At 38.5% G+C, this 19088-nt stretch overlaps 2 protein-coding genes across 5 annotated transcripts in view; one reads left to right on the top strand and one right to left on the bottom strand.

Annotated features, from left to right (window-relative positions):
* zgc:113337 (OX-2 membrane glycoprotein) overlaps positions 1–9380 on the top strand; it is a 12030-nt gene extending 2650 nt beyond the window's left edge. For all 3 annotated transcript variants that reach the window (XM_010779723.1, XM_010779722.1, XM_010779721.1), the window contains 4 exons: positions 1053–1382; positions 4374–4658; positions 5152–5253; positions 7613–9380. In XM_010779723.1, coding sequence (XP_010778025.1) covers positions 1053–1382; positions 4374–4658; positions 5152–5253; positions 7613–7620 — 725 coding nt within the window. In that variant the 3' untranslated portion in view covers positions 7621–9380. The remainder of the gene's footprint in view (positions 1–1052; positions 1383–4373; positions 4659–5151; positions 5254–7612) is intronic.
* A 712-nt stretch (positions 9381–10092) lies between these two features.
* Positions 10093–14614, bottom strand: si:ch211-214p13.8 (uncharacterized). 2 transcript variants are annotated; one of them, XM_010779719.1, is made up of 6 exons: positions 14197–14614; positions 13348–13668; positions 13227–13265; positions 12984–13139; positions 12851–12891; positions 10093–12479 (listed from the first exon to the last, which is right to left on the bottom strand). In XM_010779719.1, the coding sequence occupies exons 1-6, from the start codon at positions 14291–14293 to the stop codon at positions 12186–12188; spliced, it is 948 nt and encodes a 315-aa protein (XP_010778021.1). In that variant the 5' UTR covers positions 14294–14614; the 3' UTR covers positions 10093–12185. The 2 variants fall into 2 exon arrangements, with proteins under 2 accessions (XP_010778021.1, XP_010778022.1); XM_010779720.1 differs by having other exon boundaries at positions 14203–14614.
* Positions 14615–19088: the final 4474 nt, after the last annotated feature.

The raw sequence follows: 19088 nt of genomic DNA, 5'->3' as shown, positions 1-19088 counted from the left end.
TCTCTCTCTCTCTCTCTCTCTCTCTCTCTCTCAACACAGAGACCCAGACGTAATAGTACTGTATCATATTATTTTCGAATCAATACTTTGAGAACCACTGCTCTAACCCCAAAAGGTCACTCTGGTAGGTGTAGAGCTTCATGCATTGTGATAAAATGCTTGAAACATAGACATGCTGCCGAGCTAGATTTGCAGTGATAAAGCAACACCAACAAGTTGTGGGTCTGACAGGAGAGATTTAGTTCAAACATGAGGGAATTGTAGATACGATACAAGCCAGAAAGTGACTCTGCTCTTTCAAGGGTCATGAGCCAGATGAGAGTTCACGTTAAGGCCAGGTTGATTAATGTTCATGGCCATACCCAGAAATGAGACAGATTTAAGATAGATCTCACCCTTACAAGCAAACTGAGGAGCTCAGATATCCAGAATAACACCTGACTCAGATATTTGGTACTGCATCAGTATCTTTCACATTGATCTATTTTTGTGTTTGAAATGAAGAGATTTGTTTGGGTGATTGTTTAAAATAAGTAGTAAATGATCAATTATCTTTACCTCTTTTAGCTTTTACAGTTTAATCTATTGTTTTAATTTATGAAAAGGTGTTTTTATTTCTCGTGATTGCAAAATATTTTGACTTGGCATAACTGACTTTGGAAGCCTGCCCTTTGCACCCGCCCTTTAAAATTAATCACAAACAATCCTCCAGTAGACTCCAGACACAGCTCCTCCCTACAACCGCAATACTAATCTTCTGTGGGGATTTACTGAGAAATGATGTGAATACAGTCAACTTTAATTCAGAGTGCCTTACCTCCCTGAACCCCTGCACACATGTTGATGAGCCCATTGGGGCTCAGCCAGTCATGTTAATAAAGAGCTTTGGAGATGTCGGGGGGGGCTAATTTTTATAAGCAGAACCAGCTGCTCCAGATTCCAGTCGTTTTTTTTTTCCCCTCATATTTTGGAATAATACTATTATCAATTTTTTTCCCTCTCTGTTTTCCTGTTCCTTTCTTATCTTTTCTCCTCAATCTGTTTATTCCCAGCGCATATTTCCGCTGAAGGCAACAAAACAGCAGTGAGTGGCAAGAAGGCCTCTCTCTCGTGCTCCTATGGATTGCCTGAAAAGGTGGGGCAGATAACATGGAGACACACCTCTGCACAAGGAGAAGCCACAGAGGTCGCCTCCTTTGCAAAGCGCAGTGACCCCATGATAGAGCCTCCGTTCCAGGGGAGAGTGTGGCTGAGCGCCTCCCTGTCCGACAGTAAGCTCACCATCCAGCCGGTCACCATCCAGGATGAAGGCTGCTACACCTGCCTGTTCAACACACTACCCGATGGGCCGAAGACCTCCACAGTTTGTCTCGCCACCTATGGTAACTTCCTTTTTCACAGCCTGTCATAATGGCTGATTATTATTGTGTGGAAAACAGAAACAGAATGAGTGAGGAAAACTTGAGCTTAACCTGGGAAGAACAGGTACTGTTTTAGCATGCAATATAGAAATAATGATATTTAGTAATTACAACAATACTTACATTCCCAAGCAGGTAACAAAGGTGTATTTTCTTGACTTCATACTGGCGGTGGAGTAAACCCCTCCACAACTCCAATGTTAAACATTCACAGTCTTTGTTGTGTCCAAACATGACTTATTAAAAGAATAGTTTGAAATTTTTGGAAATATTGTTTTTAGCTTTCTTAGAAAGTGTTAAATAACAGGATTGATAACACTAAATATGTGCCTGATACCAGTAGATGGTTAGCTTAGTTCAGTATAATGGAGTTATAACAAGTGTTACTGAATGGCTGTTCCAATTTATGAACCAAATTTCATGGTAATCCATCAAATTGACATATTTTGCTATTGTTATTACCAGCATCATCCATCTTTTACTCTCTCTTTGTCACAATAGTGTCATTTTTGGGTTAACGCCTCTGGCAGAATTTTTATTTCAAAAATAATTAATAGGTAAGCTTAGTTGTGAGACTGACCGTTGAGCGGCCCGACCAAGCAAGGAGGCAGAGCGTCCAAAAATATAACCCGGGGTGGGCATTTATTAAAACATGTGCACAAAGTTCACACAGCCTCAATCCTGCTGCTGCTGTTCACGCGAGCCCAGCCTGCAGCCACCAGGATCTCACACACACTACCACTCTACACAGACAGGGAAAACAGAGCCTAAATACCCACACACCAATCAGCACAACAAGACACAGGTGAGGGGGGAGGAGACAACACAGGGCACCAGGTGAACACAATTGGGTAATCAGTAGGAGGGAACACAGAGACAACCGGAAACAACAGACAAGATGAGGGGTGAACACTTATATAATTAATGCCATTTAATAAATAGCAGTAACGGCGTCTCGTCGTTACATTAGTTCAGATGCCAATTTGTTGCAGAGCTTTAGTTGTGATTGAATATGTCCTTCAGTAGGTATAGGAGGTGGGAAGACAATATCTTAGGGAAAGCGGAGGAGACGAACAAATGTGGGCAAGTGCAAGGAGACTCACTTTGACTTTGTGTACCGTGAAGGTTGCGTGAAGACGGTTACCCCTGGGATTTAGACAGGAATGTTGTTTTCTTCTCTATTGTAGCTGTGTAATGTTTTAGTGAAAAAGTAAAGCTAAGCTGTCGGCACATATTTAACACACAAACACAGAACAGTGTGTCGATGTGAAGAAAGGACTATTCGAAAGAATGATGGAGGCAGGGAGTGAGGTCCTGATGCATGACTGTGTCAGTGTTTGTGGCACACAGTGGTTCCCTGTGTGCTTTGTCTCTCGTTTCTCATTTTCTCCCCCTCGCGTTCTCTCAGTTATCTCAACAAACAGATGTGCTTTTGTTTGAAATTGAACTGTACCTTGAACTGTACAGTACAGTAGGTGTTTTTAGTAGAGAATTGAGAAGCGTGATTAGCATTTATGTTTTTTTTTCTTGCTACCAACAGTCTTCCACCCTTATACCAGCCCAGATGATGAGATGCCTCCTCCTGATTGAAACTCCCACCCTCCCACACACTGTCCACAAAGAGTGATAGCTAAAAGACACAAATGCACATTATCATTCAGGGAATCATTCAAATCAAATATGTATCTTTAAAATGTTATTTTTGTTAGTAGCAAAACATCACTTCCTTTAAAAAAAACGTAGTACAAGGTTTAACCTTTTCAAAAAACATAAATCACAGGAGCAATACACATTCTAGTAACTCTAAATTGCATAATGCTATTCCTCTGCAGACGTGAAAGTTGTCACGCCATAAATAAGTGGGTTACATTTGACATGGGATGACGTGATAACATTACATATCAGTGGTGGCTGAAGTTTAGAGAAACATTCAAGTGGCAAAATCTATAATTATAAAAAATAACGATTCAAATGTCAATGTGACAATGTAAAAAACTATTATCTGAATCTGAAGCCATCCTTGCATTCGGATCGCAATATGGTGAGAAACACTGTAAGAAAAAACTGTTGAATTTAATGTTTGGGCTAAACTCCATCTCATGCCTGCGTTGTGCTCCAGTAGTTCACAGGTTATTATGGTTTGGATTGTTTTAAGGATTTTACTGGTGTGGTTTAACCCACCCTGAAATCTAATACAATCCAGATGCATTGTGGGTGAAGTTCAGCAGCTAGAACTCAGAGAAGACGCTGAAACTATGAGGGCTAAATATCTGTGGCTGAACATGGTTATGCCAACAGAAATATTCTCTTTTCCAGTGAATCACATTCCTTGCTCAGCCCCGAGAGCAGGGAATTGAAAACAGCCAGCGATTGATTTATGTATAACAAGATTGCAGGAATTCAGACACTCACCTGATCCAAAGATTTTTATACGTAGATCTCAGCAAATGAAAGATATAATCTGAGTCCTGGCCTGTTTCTGGATGAAAAGAACACGTTAAATATTCCAGTCCTCCAGTGTGCTGTATTTCACACACAGCACAAAAGATACAGTACATTTATGTTCAATTTAATAATCCATTCCTTGCTAAATTAATGTATATATATAATATCCTGTTTCATATTTTGTTACTGTAAATTTGTATTTCCCCATGTATATCTTTTGCTTTTTGAATGCTATTTTATTTCTATTTGAGAAATATTTTGGATTGTTTATTTCTAGTCTTTTAATTTCTCTTATGAACATTGTCTTTTTTTTATGCTGCTGCAACGCAAACATTTCAGAATTGAGATCAATAAAGTACTTCTTATCTTATCTTATCTTAAGATGAAGGAAGGAGCAATAAAACATGAACTCCCTGTGCATTTCAGTGAACTCATTATGTGCTCTATACATCTTGCACTGTATGAGCTTGTTTGTAAATGTGTGTTTTTTCTTTCTTTTTCTCTCAGTGCTGCCCAAACCTCAGGTGAGCTACAAGACCACGTCTCCAGGTGTGATCGCAGCCAACTGCACCTCAGTGTCGCGGCCCCCGGCAGAGATAGTGTGGAACGTGGAGAGGGATAACCGCACCATGGGCCCCCCGTTGACAACACAGATCCCACAGAGCGACGGGACCACTCTGGTCATCAGTACGCTGACCGTCCAATCAGGGCTGCTGAAAGACGTGTCCATCAAATGCTTGGTGCACCACAAAGGCCTTGAGTCACCGATTGCTGTATCCATGAACACTAAAAGTGAGTTTGTGTGTTAGACTCCGCTTCAATGAGAACCTCTAATTGTTTGATAGCATTGTGTCTTGTACTAGATAGCATCACCTCAGATCTTTTTCCTAGTAGCAAATGATAAAGCCGAGACTCTAAAGGGAAACTACAACAAACATCTTTATTAGTTTTAATGCAGCTAATGATTAGGCAAAAGTGAAATGTGCTCATAAGTGTCATGTGTAAGTCGCTTTGCTTCAGTTAGCTGATAACCCTAAATTGACTTTGGTCAGGAGTTCACACATAAGAGGAATTAGTTGCAAACAGTTTGAATCTCAAATCTAATCAGTGATGGGCCATAAAAGGGAGGGATTGTCCAGTCTAGCCTTATAGTACACAAACACACTGTAAGACGTATAATGACTTTAGATCTGGCTTCATATTGAAGTATATTAGAGATTATAGATTATATAGATATGGAAGATAACAAACCTGCTGATCAGTTCTTTGTTTTTCTCCCTCGTAGTTGGTACGGCTCTCACTATCCTGATCTCCGTCACTACGGTGGCTGCCCTGTTGGTCATGTCCCTCTGCTTCTGCCTTTGGAAGTGTTTCTTACGCAAAGAAGGTAAGATCATGTTTGGTAATATCAGGGTTTATATTATATCAAGAATGAATTGGAAACAAAATATATTGCCAAGAGTCATACTCCTATACACCTGATGCTTAAACACCAGTTCATTTATACAGTATATGTGCAGAAGACAGTGGGGAGAAACTCTCCTGGATTGTTTGGTATAATTCGTACAGATCTTATCACACAACCATCATTCTTTCCTCGGGTCATTTAAAGTCCATAATATATATATATGTTGAGCTTCCTCCCTATTGTGGGTTTTGGCAAACTGTCCAGGTGTCTACAGAAACAATGAAAAGGAACATCGGCCCTTTGGAATGTGCCACTGCAACACCGACTGGCTCGCCTTTGTTTCACATCTATCTTTCTGAACAAGTGAAGCATGTTTCCGAGATGTGCTTTAGACAAATCCCTATCTTGAAATTGAGACTTTCACGATTTTTAACAAAGTCAAAGGACATTTACTTCCTCTCTCATGAACCAGTTCTGTTGAGCCGTGATCATCAAGGGCTCATGAGAGATAGCGTTTATTAAAACCTGCTAGAGAATATTCCTATTGTATAAACAATACCAGATTTTATTTTTTAAACTAGCATTCTCATCTAAATATATTAAGCAAGCTACATGACACACTGTTGAGAGAGTAGTTTTGGTAAAACTCAATTGGATATTGAATAATGTTTTCTTCTGTAACAGATCCATGGTTTCACTCTGGATCTCACATCTGCTCATTTCTTAAAGGAGACGTCTGGAAACAGGCAGTTATATTAGCACAAAATTAAACGTTATTGCTGCACTAATCAGATACATTTGTAATGATATCTGGAACAGTTCTGCTCAGCTCTACCGCGCCTTTTGGTCTCTTTGTTTTCTTTTCTCTGAGGTCGTTCATGCCAACAGGAGCTAACAGCTCTTTTCACTCACATGATTGCCTGCTTATGGTAGGGCTGCTCGATTATGGCAAAAATCATAATCTCGATTGTTTGGGTCAATAATTGTAATTGCGATTATTCATTGACTTTGAAAACATCCATTTATTGGAGAAAAAAAATATGAACAGTATGTTTTTAACAGTTGATTACCCTCAACTTTAAGTATAATTAAACTGAAAAACCCCAAAAAAAAAAAGAAAGAAAAAAAAGTAATAATAATAATAAAAAAATAATCGTTTTATTTCGATTACCGGTACGTTGTTTTCGTAATCGTTGCAAGCCATAATCGTAATCGCGATTTAAAATAGGATTAATTGAGCAGCCCTAGCTTATGGCATCTTTTTTTTGCTACCTGCACTCCATCTGCACTTTATTTGCCTGTCTAATTAATGTTTTCTGTCTGTGCATGAAGGGAATAAACCACGTGTCTGCACAGTCCAATATGAATTATGTAGATAGAGGAAATACTTGCACACTGGCCAAAGCATAGCTCAAATTAATGCCTTGATAGACAGGATCTGAAAAAGTGAGAGTACTGTTTTGAAAAAGTCAAAATATATGTTAAAAAAAGGTCATTTTATACTTTAGTGGCAAAAAATACAAATTATACTATGATCCAGACCTCATCACTCCAGATCAAGCTTTGTACAAGATCAGCTGATGTAAAAATCAGTGTATACTGTTTTGTGTAATGATCCTTTAGGTCACTATGTTGCCACACCAGTATTAATATAGCTCAGTGCGGCTGTAATGTGTTTCTTTACAAGTTAATTGAATTATGTCAGGTTTGAAGGGGGATCTGCTTTTATGATCTACACACCAAGTCAGAGTTTAAAGGTCCCCTATTATGCAAAATACCCTTTTTCATGTCTTTTATACATCAACATGTGTCCCCTCTCAGTGTAAAGAGATTCTGAAAGTGTCAGGAAAAAAGATTTGCTCACTTTTTGTCCTGATCCATTTATATAAAAACCTGTCTGAAAATGAGCTGATCAGATTTTGGTCCAATTTGTGATGTCATAACGATTTTTTTGGCTTGTGTAGCCATTAGCCAATCACCAACCAAGGTAACCCCCCCTCATCACCTGAATCTCCTCATAGAGCACCATTGTGTTATTTTCAACCAAATATCTCTCAGAGGGGGGTGGCTCCTTATTTTCATCTAAAGTAACAGACAGAGAATCAGCACTTTTGAAACAGGGCTGAAACAGAGGGGTTTATGGGATGCTGCAATGCATGATCTGTTTGGTATTTCGAGCCAAACACTTCAGAGACATGTTTTGTATATATCTGAAACCTGTAATATATTGATGAAAAACAGTTTAATAGGGGACCTTTATATATAGGAAATATAGGAAAAGATTGACATTCTTTACATAATTTTTACATTTTGTGTCTCTCTGTACTTCTGTTTTCAGCCGATTAATCTACAAGATGAGACCAGTGGCTGAAAAGAAAAGGCAGTGTTTTTCAGAGCCGACCTTGCATCATCATCATCATCATCATCATTATCTAGGTACGAAGGAAAGATGTCCTGACACACCTTTATAGGATGTCATACAATCCTATTCATGAATGCCAACTGTACAACGACATTCATCTCTGCTCTTCTGCATCTGACTCTTATATAATCTCCAGGCTCTCCTCACATGAAGTCAATGAGGAAATGCTGAGCAGATAATGTTTTATCTCTGGCTCTTTAATTGATTGAGTCCATGACCACACTCTCGATATTGCACAGCATACAAAACCTTGCATATCCCTAAAATACTTTCCTCAGTTTGTCCCTTTCTTTTACGTAGTTCTGAAAAGATATGGTTGGTATTGTTCTATTTTTTCATTTTTAAGACTTAAACCAACAATGATCAACTACTAAAAGTCTGAAATATCATACCCCTGCATTGTTGCCTAAAAACGATTAAAACAAAATACTGAGCAACATGTTGTACCAGTGACCAGAACACTGACATTTTTTGTGTTGTGTGCTTATTTCCGGCTGGATACTCACTATTTATAAGTAACATTTACTTAAAACTACAGTGACCAGCTATTCATTTTAAAATGTATTCATACCTTATTCTTCAAGGATAACATCTTAGTTAGTTCCCAACCAAACCAGTATTGTAGAGGTTGACTTAATGTGTTACATTGGATACTAGGAAAAATACAGAATATTACCAGCCTTATCCTTTACAGTTAATAACATAGCTTATCGAAATTATGAGCTAATCATTAAGGTTTTACTTCCTGTACCTCAGCCGAAGACCTCCTTTGTATATCCTCTGTGTATTGTTAAATCTGGGCGGGGTCTTCATTTGTTCAGCTAGGCCTGCATACCTACTGCATGCCTATTGCAAACTTTTCGACATGTTTCAAAGTGTGTGTGTGGGTTGGAGAGAGAGAGAGATTATGTGTGTGTGCTTGCGTGTGTGTGTGCGTATTTGTTTGAGGTTCAATTCCACGGTCATATATCTTGAATCAATTCCCCTGGGGAGTAACACTGAAACCTTGTTGGTGCCCCTGACAGGAATGCATGTCTACATCTTAGATTCAGGACAGTTTGTGTCTGTGAAGATGTGATGATGAGTTTACAGGTTGGGTAGCGGCTTAGCTTCGAGGGCTTAATGCCTCAAACATGATGTTATGACGCTTTTCGGATATATCATGTTTGTATGTGTACAGGGATATGAAGAAATGTAAGCTTTGGACCCCTCGGTAGCTCATCTGGTTTTGCGTGTGACTCAAATACCACAGTCTTACATTTGCTACTATCCCCCCCCCCTCTACCTTTCTCTCTATGGTTGCTCTGTCAGTTAAAGGCAGACTCAAATATAACCTATAGTTAAAAGATGAAAGTATCTTGTATATCAAAGAAAATGAAGGTATGAACAGAATGACATGCAGGATGTTTGAGATTTCAAACATATTGCATATATCGGGCATACCACATTCCTCCCCCTGAATTCAAGTTTAGACAGCCTTCTTTATATGCATAGTTCAGAGTTTACATTAACATAATTCTGAAATGTGGTTTAAGAAAATTTATTAAAAAGCAAATCAATGCAGCATGGTATCTATCTGGAGCTACAGTCACGAATAGAAGAAGAAATGAATATGAAGCGATGCGTTATGACCAGTTTATATAATAAATGCAACAAATAGAATAATAAATACATATGAAAATGTTTATGTTTCTGAGTCTTTATCAATTTAAAACCTTGCCATGCTTTCAGCTTTTTCAGCTTAGTTTTGTACCTCTCGGAAAAACATGAAATTCCTTTCCATTGTGCCAAACCTTGCTGCCAGATGCTCATTTTTGGAGGCTTTTTTCATCTCAAGCCAGACGGATTATGGTGGACCTCACAAAGCCAAAAAAAACACACATGTTGTACACACACAGTCACTCCCAGAGCCTGCGGCACATGCCTGTTACGTTTTGTTATATTCATAAGCTCAAGGATAACATACAGTATTTATTAGTTCTGCTAGATATGTTGAGTGTGTATGTAACCTTAAACACTGCCTGCTCACTTCTGTTACTCTGTACCAAAGTTGAACCTGTATTCATAAACTATGACGTTAAACTGCCAGTGCTACATCAGAGCATTTAACCTTAAACAGCATCAATGAGTAAAGTGTGAAATAAGTTTTACATAGTTATCAAATTAGTTATGATAGTTCAGATTTTAGATTCATGTCATGTCCCAGAAACACAAGCTATCATTTTAAGGGTTATTTTGGAGTAGGATCATAATCATTGAGCACCCCTCTTCACCTTGTGTTTATAGTCACAGTGCAGCACAGACCACACACACACACACCACAGTGACCTCAGACTCCTTCTAATCAGGCCTATCTCAAACGCTGCGTTCGCACAAGCCTCCACACTCTCCATCTCTCTGTGGCCTGAACCAGGGCTTTGTCCACCAGAGAATAAACTACTGATGTGCATGCATGTGTGTGTGTGAGCAAGAGAGAGAGAGAGAGAGAGCGAGAGAGATAACTTGTGTATGGGCTGTAACCACACACAGTTGTTGAGATGATACATTTGTATTAAGACTTTTTACATGATTGTCAGGACGACACTTCCCCTTCCTCTCCGATGTGTGCTGTGAATAACTGTAAGTGATTTGTACAATCTGGGTCACATCATTCAGAAGCATTTCATGACATTTTCCCCATGCTGTTCCTTGGTGAAAGGACCCTTTTGTGAGCATCTGTAAATGGATTACAGCACAAGGAACACTGTGCTCCACTTGACATCCTCTAAAGAAAACGGCGTTATCCGATTGTCAATATGACACGATGTGTGTTATCAGCATGATGGGCAGTGATGAGTGATTTGTGGTCTTGAGCCGCGCCATCCCTGCTTTTCTGGTTCTGCTCTTAATTTTGTCATCTTTTAAAACTTTTATTTTTCCCACCAGGGTTAGGGTTATCCTATAAGTCAATAGGTTATTTTAAATGTATTGATCAGTTTGTAATCAAATCAGGTATTCACAATGTAAGTGTATGACTTTGCTTAACAGTCATCTCTAAATGTGAGCAAGATTTCACCACCAACAATGATAAATCATGGAAGAAACAACTGAATATTTCACAATTAATTCATGACAAGCCAGGCTTGTGATAATCAAATTGGAAACACTTAAAAGAGAGTCAAGCCATGCTTTCAAACCTTCATGCGCTGTTTCTTTAGTTATGCTAGAAGCAGCCAAATACCTTCAGAATCCATTTTGAAATGGCGTACAACTTTATTTGGCCTATGGCATATACATATGTCTTTCATTTATCATTTAGAAATGTGCTGATGGTTGTATTAAGAACAGGCTATTTGACCGAAAATATTGTTTTTAATTAAAATCCTTTCAATTAGGGAATCTGAGAGGAAAATCACTTTTCGTCAAAATTCTCACACTAAGGCCATGGCTCTCTGAAAGATATAAAGATATATAAAGATTAGTTTCTAAGGTAAAAGCTAAAACACGTTGGGGACCAAAAACTCATGGTCTATTTTGGCATATGGTAAATTGGTTTTACCATTTTACCTCCGTCATGCATGTTACTCAACTTGCTGGATGTGTGACCACCATTATGATAAGACCACTGCTAAAACTTTCAGTATCTGAGTATCTAAACCATGTGTGGTTAGGCAAAGGTGAGACACCTGCCACAAAAAATGATGTGAAGATATCTTTCTTTCCCCTCTGTGACTTCGAGTTCATTTAACCCAAGCCACACTGCTGAGGTCAATGGGCCGGATAGTGTTTCCGTCGGAGGCAGACAACAAGTCAGAAAGCTGTGTGTGGGAACGCAAAATGTGTGAGAATTTGCTCAAGATGTTACCTCTCAGTCTCCAAGGTAGACATTGAAAAAGTTATAATCATCTAGCCAAACATTTATACATAGTCACCTCAATAATTCAAAAGTAGATAAAAACGACTCCACATTCATGACTTTTCAAAATCAAAGGGTTTCACAGTCACAGATCACCTAATGATTGTTTTGTCATTTGTTTTTAAGATGTAGAAACATCCCAAACTTCGGTCTTCATTCCAAATCAGACAAACATAATGCACAGTAATGCTCCTGCTCATAACACATATTTGCCACTGGCTTCTTTTATACAAACTACCAAAGCGTTGGCCAACAAAGGGTCAATGAGTAGAAAAAGCCCTCTAAGTCACGGAAATACAATGACTTTAGGGGAAAACATCTGAAGAAAAATTACAAGAAAGCAGCCTTGCCTGGAACAAACCTGAGGGTGTAAAAAAAAAAAGCGCAATGCTGCCTGTGGTTTCACGCTGTTCATTTAACGTGAGTGTGCTCTGAGTGTGAGTGAGTTTGCTGTGCATCTGCGGGACCACAAGCCTTCTCTGTTAACCTCTTCTGAAATGAGGTTGATTGCTGTTCCATGACACCAACGCATAACTGTAAAATGTTCCATCCATGTTTCCCTCTGCATGCCATGCTATGACAAATCCAAAATGTTCAGGAAACATTGATGGCAGCATACTCTGCCTTCTTTTTCGTCACAGCATCCTGTTCTCCGGCAGCTATCTGACACCTGTATTTGATGGCTGCATACATTGAGGGGTCTGACACTTGACCTTCAGCCGCTGTGTTTGCCGCAGCAGGCTGCTCCCCATTGGTCCTCAGGGGAGGGTGTGATGGGTGGGGGTGTGATGGTGGTCTTTCCGCAGGAGAGTAGTTGATGTCATGTAAGGAAAAAATGGAAGGAGCACTCGCACTGGGGAGGTTGGGTATCATCTGACTGGACCTTTCCTATGACACCAAAACACCAGATTTAAGTTTAGATAAGCCCGGAGAATGCTCTTGCTTGACACCATTTTGACTCTTGACCATCAGGGTTGAAGGATTTGTTTGACATTTTGGTTAAAGTAAGATGTCCAATAACAACGTCACAGACGAGAGTGCTATCAAACTTCTTATATAACTTTCAGCAAGAATGGATGTAAATGTATTTCCAGAAACAATTAATTACATTACAATTAGCTGACACTTTTATCCAAAACGACTAACAATAAGTGCCATGAGGGTACAAATTCAGAGCAACAGAAATCCTGTAAGAACAAAGTCTCAAATAAGCTGCACCTTTTAAAGTGCAGGAGGTCATTTCATTTACATGACATTACCTGTAATGTCTTTCCCTTTGTGTGGTGGAAGGTCATTATTCCTGTAGAGAAGACATAAAACAAATGCTCAATGGTTATTTAGAAAGATCTAGAAAATGTGTTTTACTGTAATTCAAACTGGGAATGTTATTACGTTTCCAGCCATAAGAATCCAGCATGGTTAACACTATCAGTGTGAAAACCAGAAGAGCTATGCCAACACAGATGTAGAAGTAGGGCAGCCATGACACATCCTCACCGGCATCGGCAACAGCAGCAGCAGCAGCAGCAGCAGAGCCTGGAAGCTCATCTACAGAAGAATAAACAGATCAGTAGTTTTAGTCTTTTTCCATTCAAAAGTATTTGTAGAACTTAACAAATAACACAAAGTTCTTACCTGCACTATAGTCAAAGTCATGTATGTCCGTGTTTGAATCTGTATATGAATATAGATTATATTACATTTATTATTGATTATTATACATCTATTTTGGCACTAATTGAGCAAAACTGCCTACCTGACACTGAGACGTTGATGCTGTGACTGATCTGCTCAGACTTGTATCCTTTTAAAGAACATCTGTACAGGCCGTCGTCCTGAGAGGTAATCCGTGTAAAGGTCAGATATGAGATGAGTCCATCCTTAGTGTCAGTCTGTGTTATTTCTATATTCTCTTTGTCCATCTGGTCACATTCGATTGCCTTGTCCAGCAGTTTACACCAGGTGACCCTGATTGGTTCGCCACAGTATTTGACGGGACACTTGACCGTCACATTGTGTTGTGGGACAGTTTTATATGTCGCGCCGCTTTGGACCGTCATTACACATGAAGAGATGTCTAAAGAAATATACAAAATATATCAGATATCATCCAAAACTCATTTTTAGTCTTGTATTTGAGTTTTACTTTAGATAAAACAATAACAATTATTTTAATTGTAAAAATTCATCACTGCTTCCACATTTTTCTTCTATTTTGGTCCTACCATATATTTGAAGTACTTTTAAAACAAAAAGTCTGTGCCCTCCTCCTTTCTAACTTTTATTAATCCTCACTTCCTAAAAACTAGCAGGTGCTTTAGGGGACAGCTTATGGGGATCCTATAATAAACTAAACACAATTTACACAATGCTGTAATCTAAAGAGTAACTTTTCTCTAGTTTAATTTAGATCTGTAAAACTAACTTGTAACTACATATGTCAAATAAGTAAAGTACATGAAATATAAAGTTGCATCAAATGTAAAGGACACTATTTTCAAAATTGTACTTAGTGAAGTACCTATGTAAGTTGATTAATATTATATATCTATACTCTTCCAACTATTGAATGTCAGATCACAAGAAAAAGAGTGTTAAAGCTTACCTTCACCTTTTCCAGAGATGCAGACAAAGGTAGAACAGCAACATATCAGCAGATGGATGTATAGTCTATCCATTCTACCTGATGTGTTCATGACCATGACTTCTCACAGTTTATCTTACATTGCTGCTACCACAGCTTGGGCTTATTTCACTTGCGATAAGCTCCCCACTTCCTTTCCACCCACACATGTAAAAGACCACCAAGCATGTGTGTGTCTCAATATGTCACGAGACAACACAGGTCAGGATGTAGATACATGAAAATAGCGTGCCTATCTTCGCTATCTAATTCTGAAACACACAGATGTAAGGCCCTCTTTAATGCAAAAGCTGAAACACAAGTTCTAAAGGTCATTGAGTTGGCTTGTTACTTTGTATCAAGGGACTGGGGATCACTTTTGTAATGTGTACATATTCATCACCTCAACAACTCTGTTTTACGTAGTCCTAAAGTGTCTCAAGAGCCTAGCAGGAAGTTGTGAAAGTCTGGCTTCAAAGTCACACTGTCTTATCAATTAAAATAAGAACAAAATGCGCATAGATATAATGTGTTATTCATCACAGGTGTAGATGATTGGTGGCTATGGATGGACTGCATCGTGTTTTTTACATACACAAAAGTGATGTTGTTTTTGTGTCTTTTGTTTGAATTTTGTAAATTACACTTACTCTTCTGTAGACTGAGGCCATGTTATGCTCATGTGGTAGGACTGTGTTACCCAGACTGCTCCAACAGCACCATCTAGTGGATAATGTAGTACCATGAACTACATTTGACAGACCTGAACATACGTTTTCTGAATCCTGTATGTCTAAACAATCTAAAAAATCTGATATTTTGTCAGTCAGAAAACAGGCTTTACTGCATTTTGCATTTTAGGAACCCGTTCATCCATCCATACAAGTCTAGACTCTTAACAACGAGACAGCCTGTGATGTAAACTGTAATTTTTACCTAATAGGAAAGAAAGGTCAGTGACTTCCTCATATTACTCATCAACAACATTTGCAAAATCATGCAAATGAGACTCTACCAAACGGTTTGCTCTTGTAAAAAATTATATTTCCATCCTACATCTACTAACACCTGTGATGTGTAGCAATAAATATTGTTTATTCTTAGTATTAATTTAAATATAATGGAGTTATGGAGAAGAAGAACATTCATATGTTTGTAGGATAAAGTTGTAAGTATTGCGACAAATGATATTGTAAGAATTTGCTGGACTATGTTCTGTGTGCTATGTGCTTGTGTTTATTATAATGTGTAGACAAAATGCACGTGTTTGTTTCCAATGGTGGGGTGTTCAAAACAGTGCACAGGAAATACAAATGTCACACAAAAAAGGCTTTGTATTCTCTCTCTCTCTCTCTCTCTCTCTCTCTCTCTCCCCCCTCCTTCCCTCTCTCTCTCTGGCCTGTTTGTACTCAGATACATCGGGAGTGAGATGAGTGAGATCAGTGTCTACTTCAGTGTCAAGCCCAGGGTTGCAACAGAGACCCGCCACCTGCTGACAAACACTGTGTGAACATCAGGACTCTGTGGGGTGAATCATGGGAAACTGCACTTCAGGGTAAGTAATGAAACTTTGGTTCAAATATAATAAAGGGCACTACACTAAGCTGTTTTCATCAGGTGGTTATAATGCTCAAACAGCTTTCTGAAAGTGCTGCATGTACAGAAAGCTTGATAGGAAAATAATGGCAAGACCTTCTTTTAATGAAATAATATGAAGTCGTTAGAGGCTTGTTTAATGAAAACGCTGTTGCATTTTTACCCTGTTTTAAGCAGCTTCTGCATTTGTGTCAGTGAGGAAATAGTGGTTTCAGAACAGACCTGTTGTCAGCCGGCTTCAAACATAAAGACTTGGCTTACAGTCCTTTACATTTTTATTTTAAACATGATGTCATATGTGGCCCTAGAAGTATGCAAAATGCCTTGTCCCATGTAGTTAATCAATGACAAATACAGGTTGTCATAGAAAGATGTGGGTTGCATATTCAAAGTGTTTCCTGTTGCAGCACACACTGTTATCTGCTGAGCTGTCAAGGAAACACTACTGTGGTCAAACCTACACCTCTAAAAAGATGTTTTTTGATGTTTGAGATTATGGTTTATGGTACTATATCACATCAAGACATATAAACATGTTCATACAATGAATTTATCTCACACTAATGAATGTATTGCTCTTTTTGCCAGGAAGAAGAAAAGGAAAGGTAAGGGAACATCTATAGTAATTAGAATATATGTATATTAGGCTGAACAGTTTTCCTTTCATCTACTGTATGTACATGTTCTCTTCTCAGGGGATACTGCAGCTGATGGAAGAAACAGCACAGACAGTAAGGTAAACCTCCCCACATCAAGTCTATTTTTGTCATAGTTATCAGTATCAGCTTTATATGGAACATAGTTGTGTTCCTGTCCTTTTATCTGGCCTAATCAGAGGTGCTGCCCCGTTAGATTTGCATAGTGGAACATGAGTGTAAGGCCTGTGGTGTAAAAGACACTGTGAGGCTCTTTATTTCAGCAGGAAGTAATAACCACCACCAACATAAAAAAACAAACCTGCTGGTTACAATAGCACTGCATCAATAAAGAACAATGATTGATGTGTGTCTTATGTTCAGGAATTACATCTGACTCTGTGTATCATCTCATGACAGCCTAAGGAGGAGGTGTTGTACGCCTCTATTGACCACACCGCCGCCAAAGGACCGAGTAGAACCATAGCTACCGCTGACGATGATTGTGACTATGCAACAGTTTTTGTCCCAGCACCACCTCAGCCCGATCGTGTGTCTCAGTGCTCCTCTAAAGACGAATGTGCAGACGATTATGTCCTCATGGGGTGAAAGGAGACGAGGACAGGTTCATTTTGGCAATTGCACCAAAGACTTGTATTTAATATTGCAAACAGTTTTGATCTTCAATGAAGAAACTGTGGCAAAATGAAAAAGAAAATCATCCACATTCTACTTCAGCTGGCTGCGGAAACCACAAGACGCAAAGTGACTGAACAGGACTGGGATATCACTTATCAAGAACACACACATTTGACCTTTAAAACTCAACCTGGACAATTATCTGCAACTCTTCAGTTAGATATGAAAAGTCATGACCTCAATATATCTGGAAACAGTAGGTCAGATGAAACTAATGGTGTGTGGCTTGACTTTTGCCTGTCATATGAATGGCACATTCTCCAAAAGGCAAATCCAATAGGTTTTCACAAGCCCCTTATTCACACGATGACCTTTATTAAAGTCTTAAGAACTATTCTAACTACATACACATGTGCAGAAAACTTTTAGTAGCTTCCCAAAGTCACAATTGAACTGATATCAGATTTCCCTGTGAGTATGAAATGCTTAAGTAATTTGATGATTAGTATGTTGTAGATACAGTATAGAATTAGTATGTTGTATACATTTTGCACATAATATTTGGGATTTTGACGTGAAAGCCAGAGGCTATTTCTGTTTTACTCCAAAACAGTTGAACCAAAAGTTTCTGGCAAACCACTGTTGTTACGGCGTTACCTGAAGGATGAAGAACTAATTTAATCTTAATCTAAAAGCCAGGATTTTATATGTTTTTCATTTATAGACAATGGGGTCGTAATCATTTGTGTATTCATTGTGTTACCTTCAGCGCTGAGAGGTGTCGTGTAGAGGTGCTACACAAGTGGAGGGACTCTTTTTCCACAATGGAAGGAAAAGGAATGGCAGCTAAGAAAAACAGTAAACATAAGGTGAACACTGAAGAAGCACAGTGACTTGTTATAAGAGTATTCTGTGACTTTCCACTGAAGACAACATAATTTATCTGTTGTTTTTATTGAAACAGAGCCAAAACATGGCTCCACCCATAGCCAAAGTTTCTCCAGCAGAAAACCCACCTGGAGCTGACTCAACCAGCCATTTCTAACTATGATTGTAGCTTGACAGTTTGCACGATAACATGGTATACTTGTGTGTGAAATGTGTGCCCTTGCCACATAAACAAATCCGTAATGGAAGAATGTATTGTTTATGTGATAATGTCCATAAAACATATCTTATACTGATTTCCAGATTGCGTGCCCATTTTGTAAAATAGTGCTTCCTAGAACTACTGCAAATAGATATTTAATGCTTGAGAACTTTTATTTTGTCCTTGTTTTGTATGTGTATGCAGAAAATGCGTAAATGTTGCTCTATAGCCTATCAATAGAATAATTTATTTGATTGATTTGATGCATGGTGTATTGGTGAAGGTTGCATTTGTTTCAATTTTATTTATCTTTTTTCATTGATTAAAAGTTTACAACTTTTATTACAAACCTTTGTGTGTTATTCTGTTGCATCAACTGCATCGCTGAAAACAAGAGGTTCTAGCAAAAATCTTTTTTATTCAAAATGAACCCTTCAGTAAGGTTTTTAGTTACAATTGAGTGAGAAAAACACGTTAATTTGTTACGATATGTCATCAGATATGTCATGGAAAGAGTTTCATGTGGACAGAAATTAAGTCTTGAGTTTCCTCTTTTCTGTCCAACCAAAGAGTTTTTCTCGGTTGCCTACATACATTTTCTTTTTTAAATTGCTCAGTTTCTCAGAACACTAAACACAATTCACAAAACCACACACCCAAATTGCAAAACACCTCATTTCTCCTGCTAAATGAAGAAGTGCACTCAAAACTACATAAACACTTACCAAATGCAAACTTTAGCACCAAATATAACACACTTCATTCATAATACTGGATTGTTTGACCACGCTGAGCATCATCTAAAGCACTTCCATCTTTTATGGGCTACAGTATGCTCTGTACATAGAGGTGTCTGCAGAGAAAGATTGCTTGAGTTTACAGAAATACAGTAAATGAAGAAATACAAATGAGTT

The sequence above is a fragment of the Notothenia coriiceps genome, unplaced genomic scaffold (assembly GCF_000735185.1).
Source record: "Notothenia coriiceps isolate Sejong01 unplaced genomic scaffold, NC01 NC01_scaffold00020561, whole genome shotgun sequence".
Lineage (NCBI taxonomy): Eukaryota > Metazoa > Chordata > Actinopteri > Perciformes > Nototheniidae > Notothenia > Notothenia coriiceps.
This window is presented reverse-complemented; position numbering and strand designations above follow the sequence as displayed.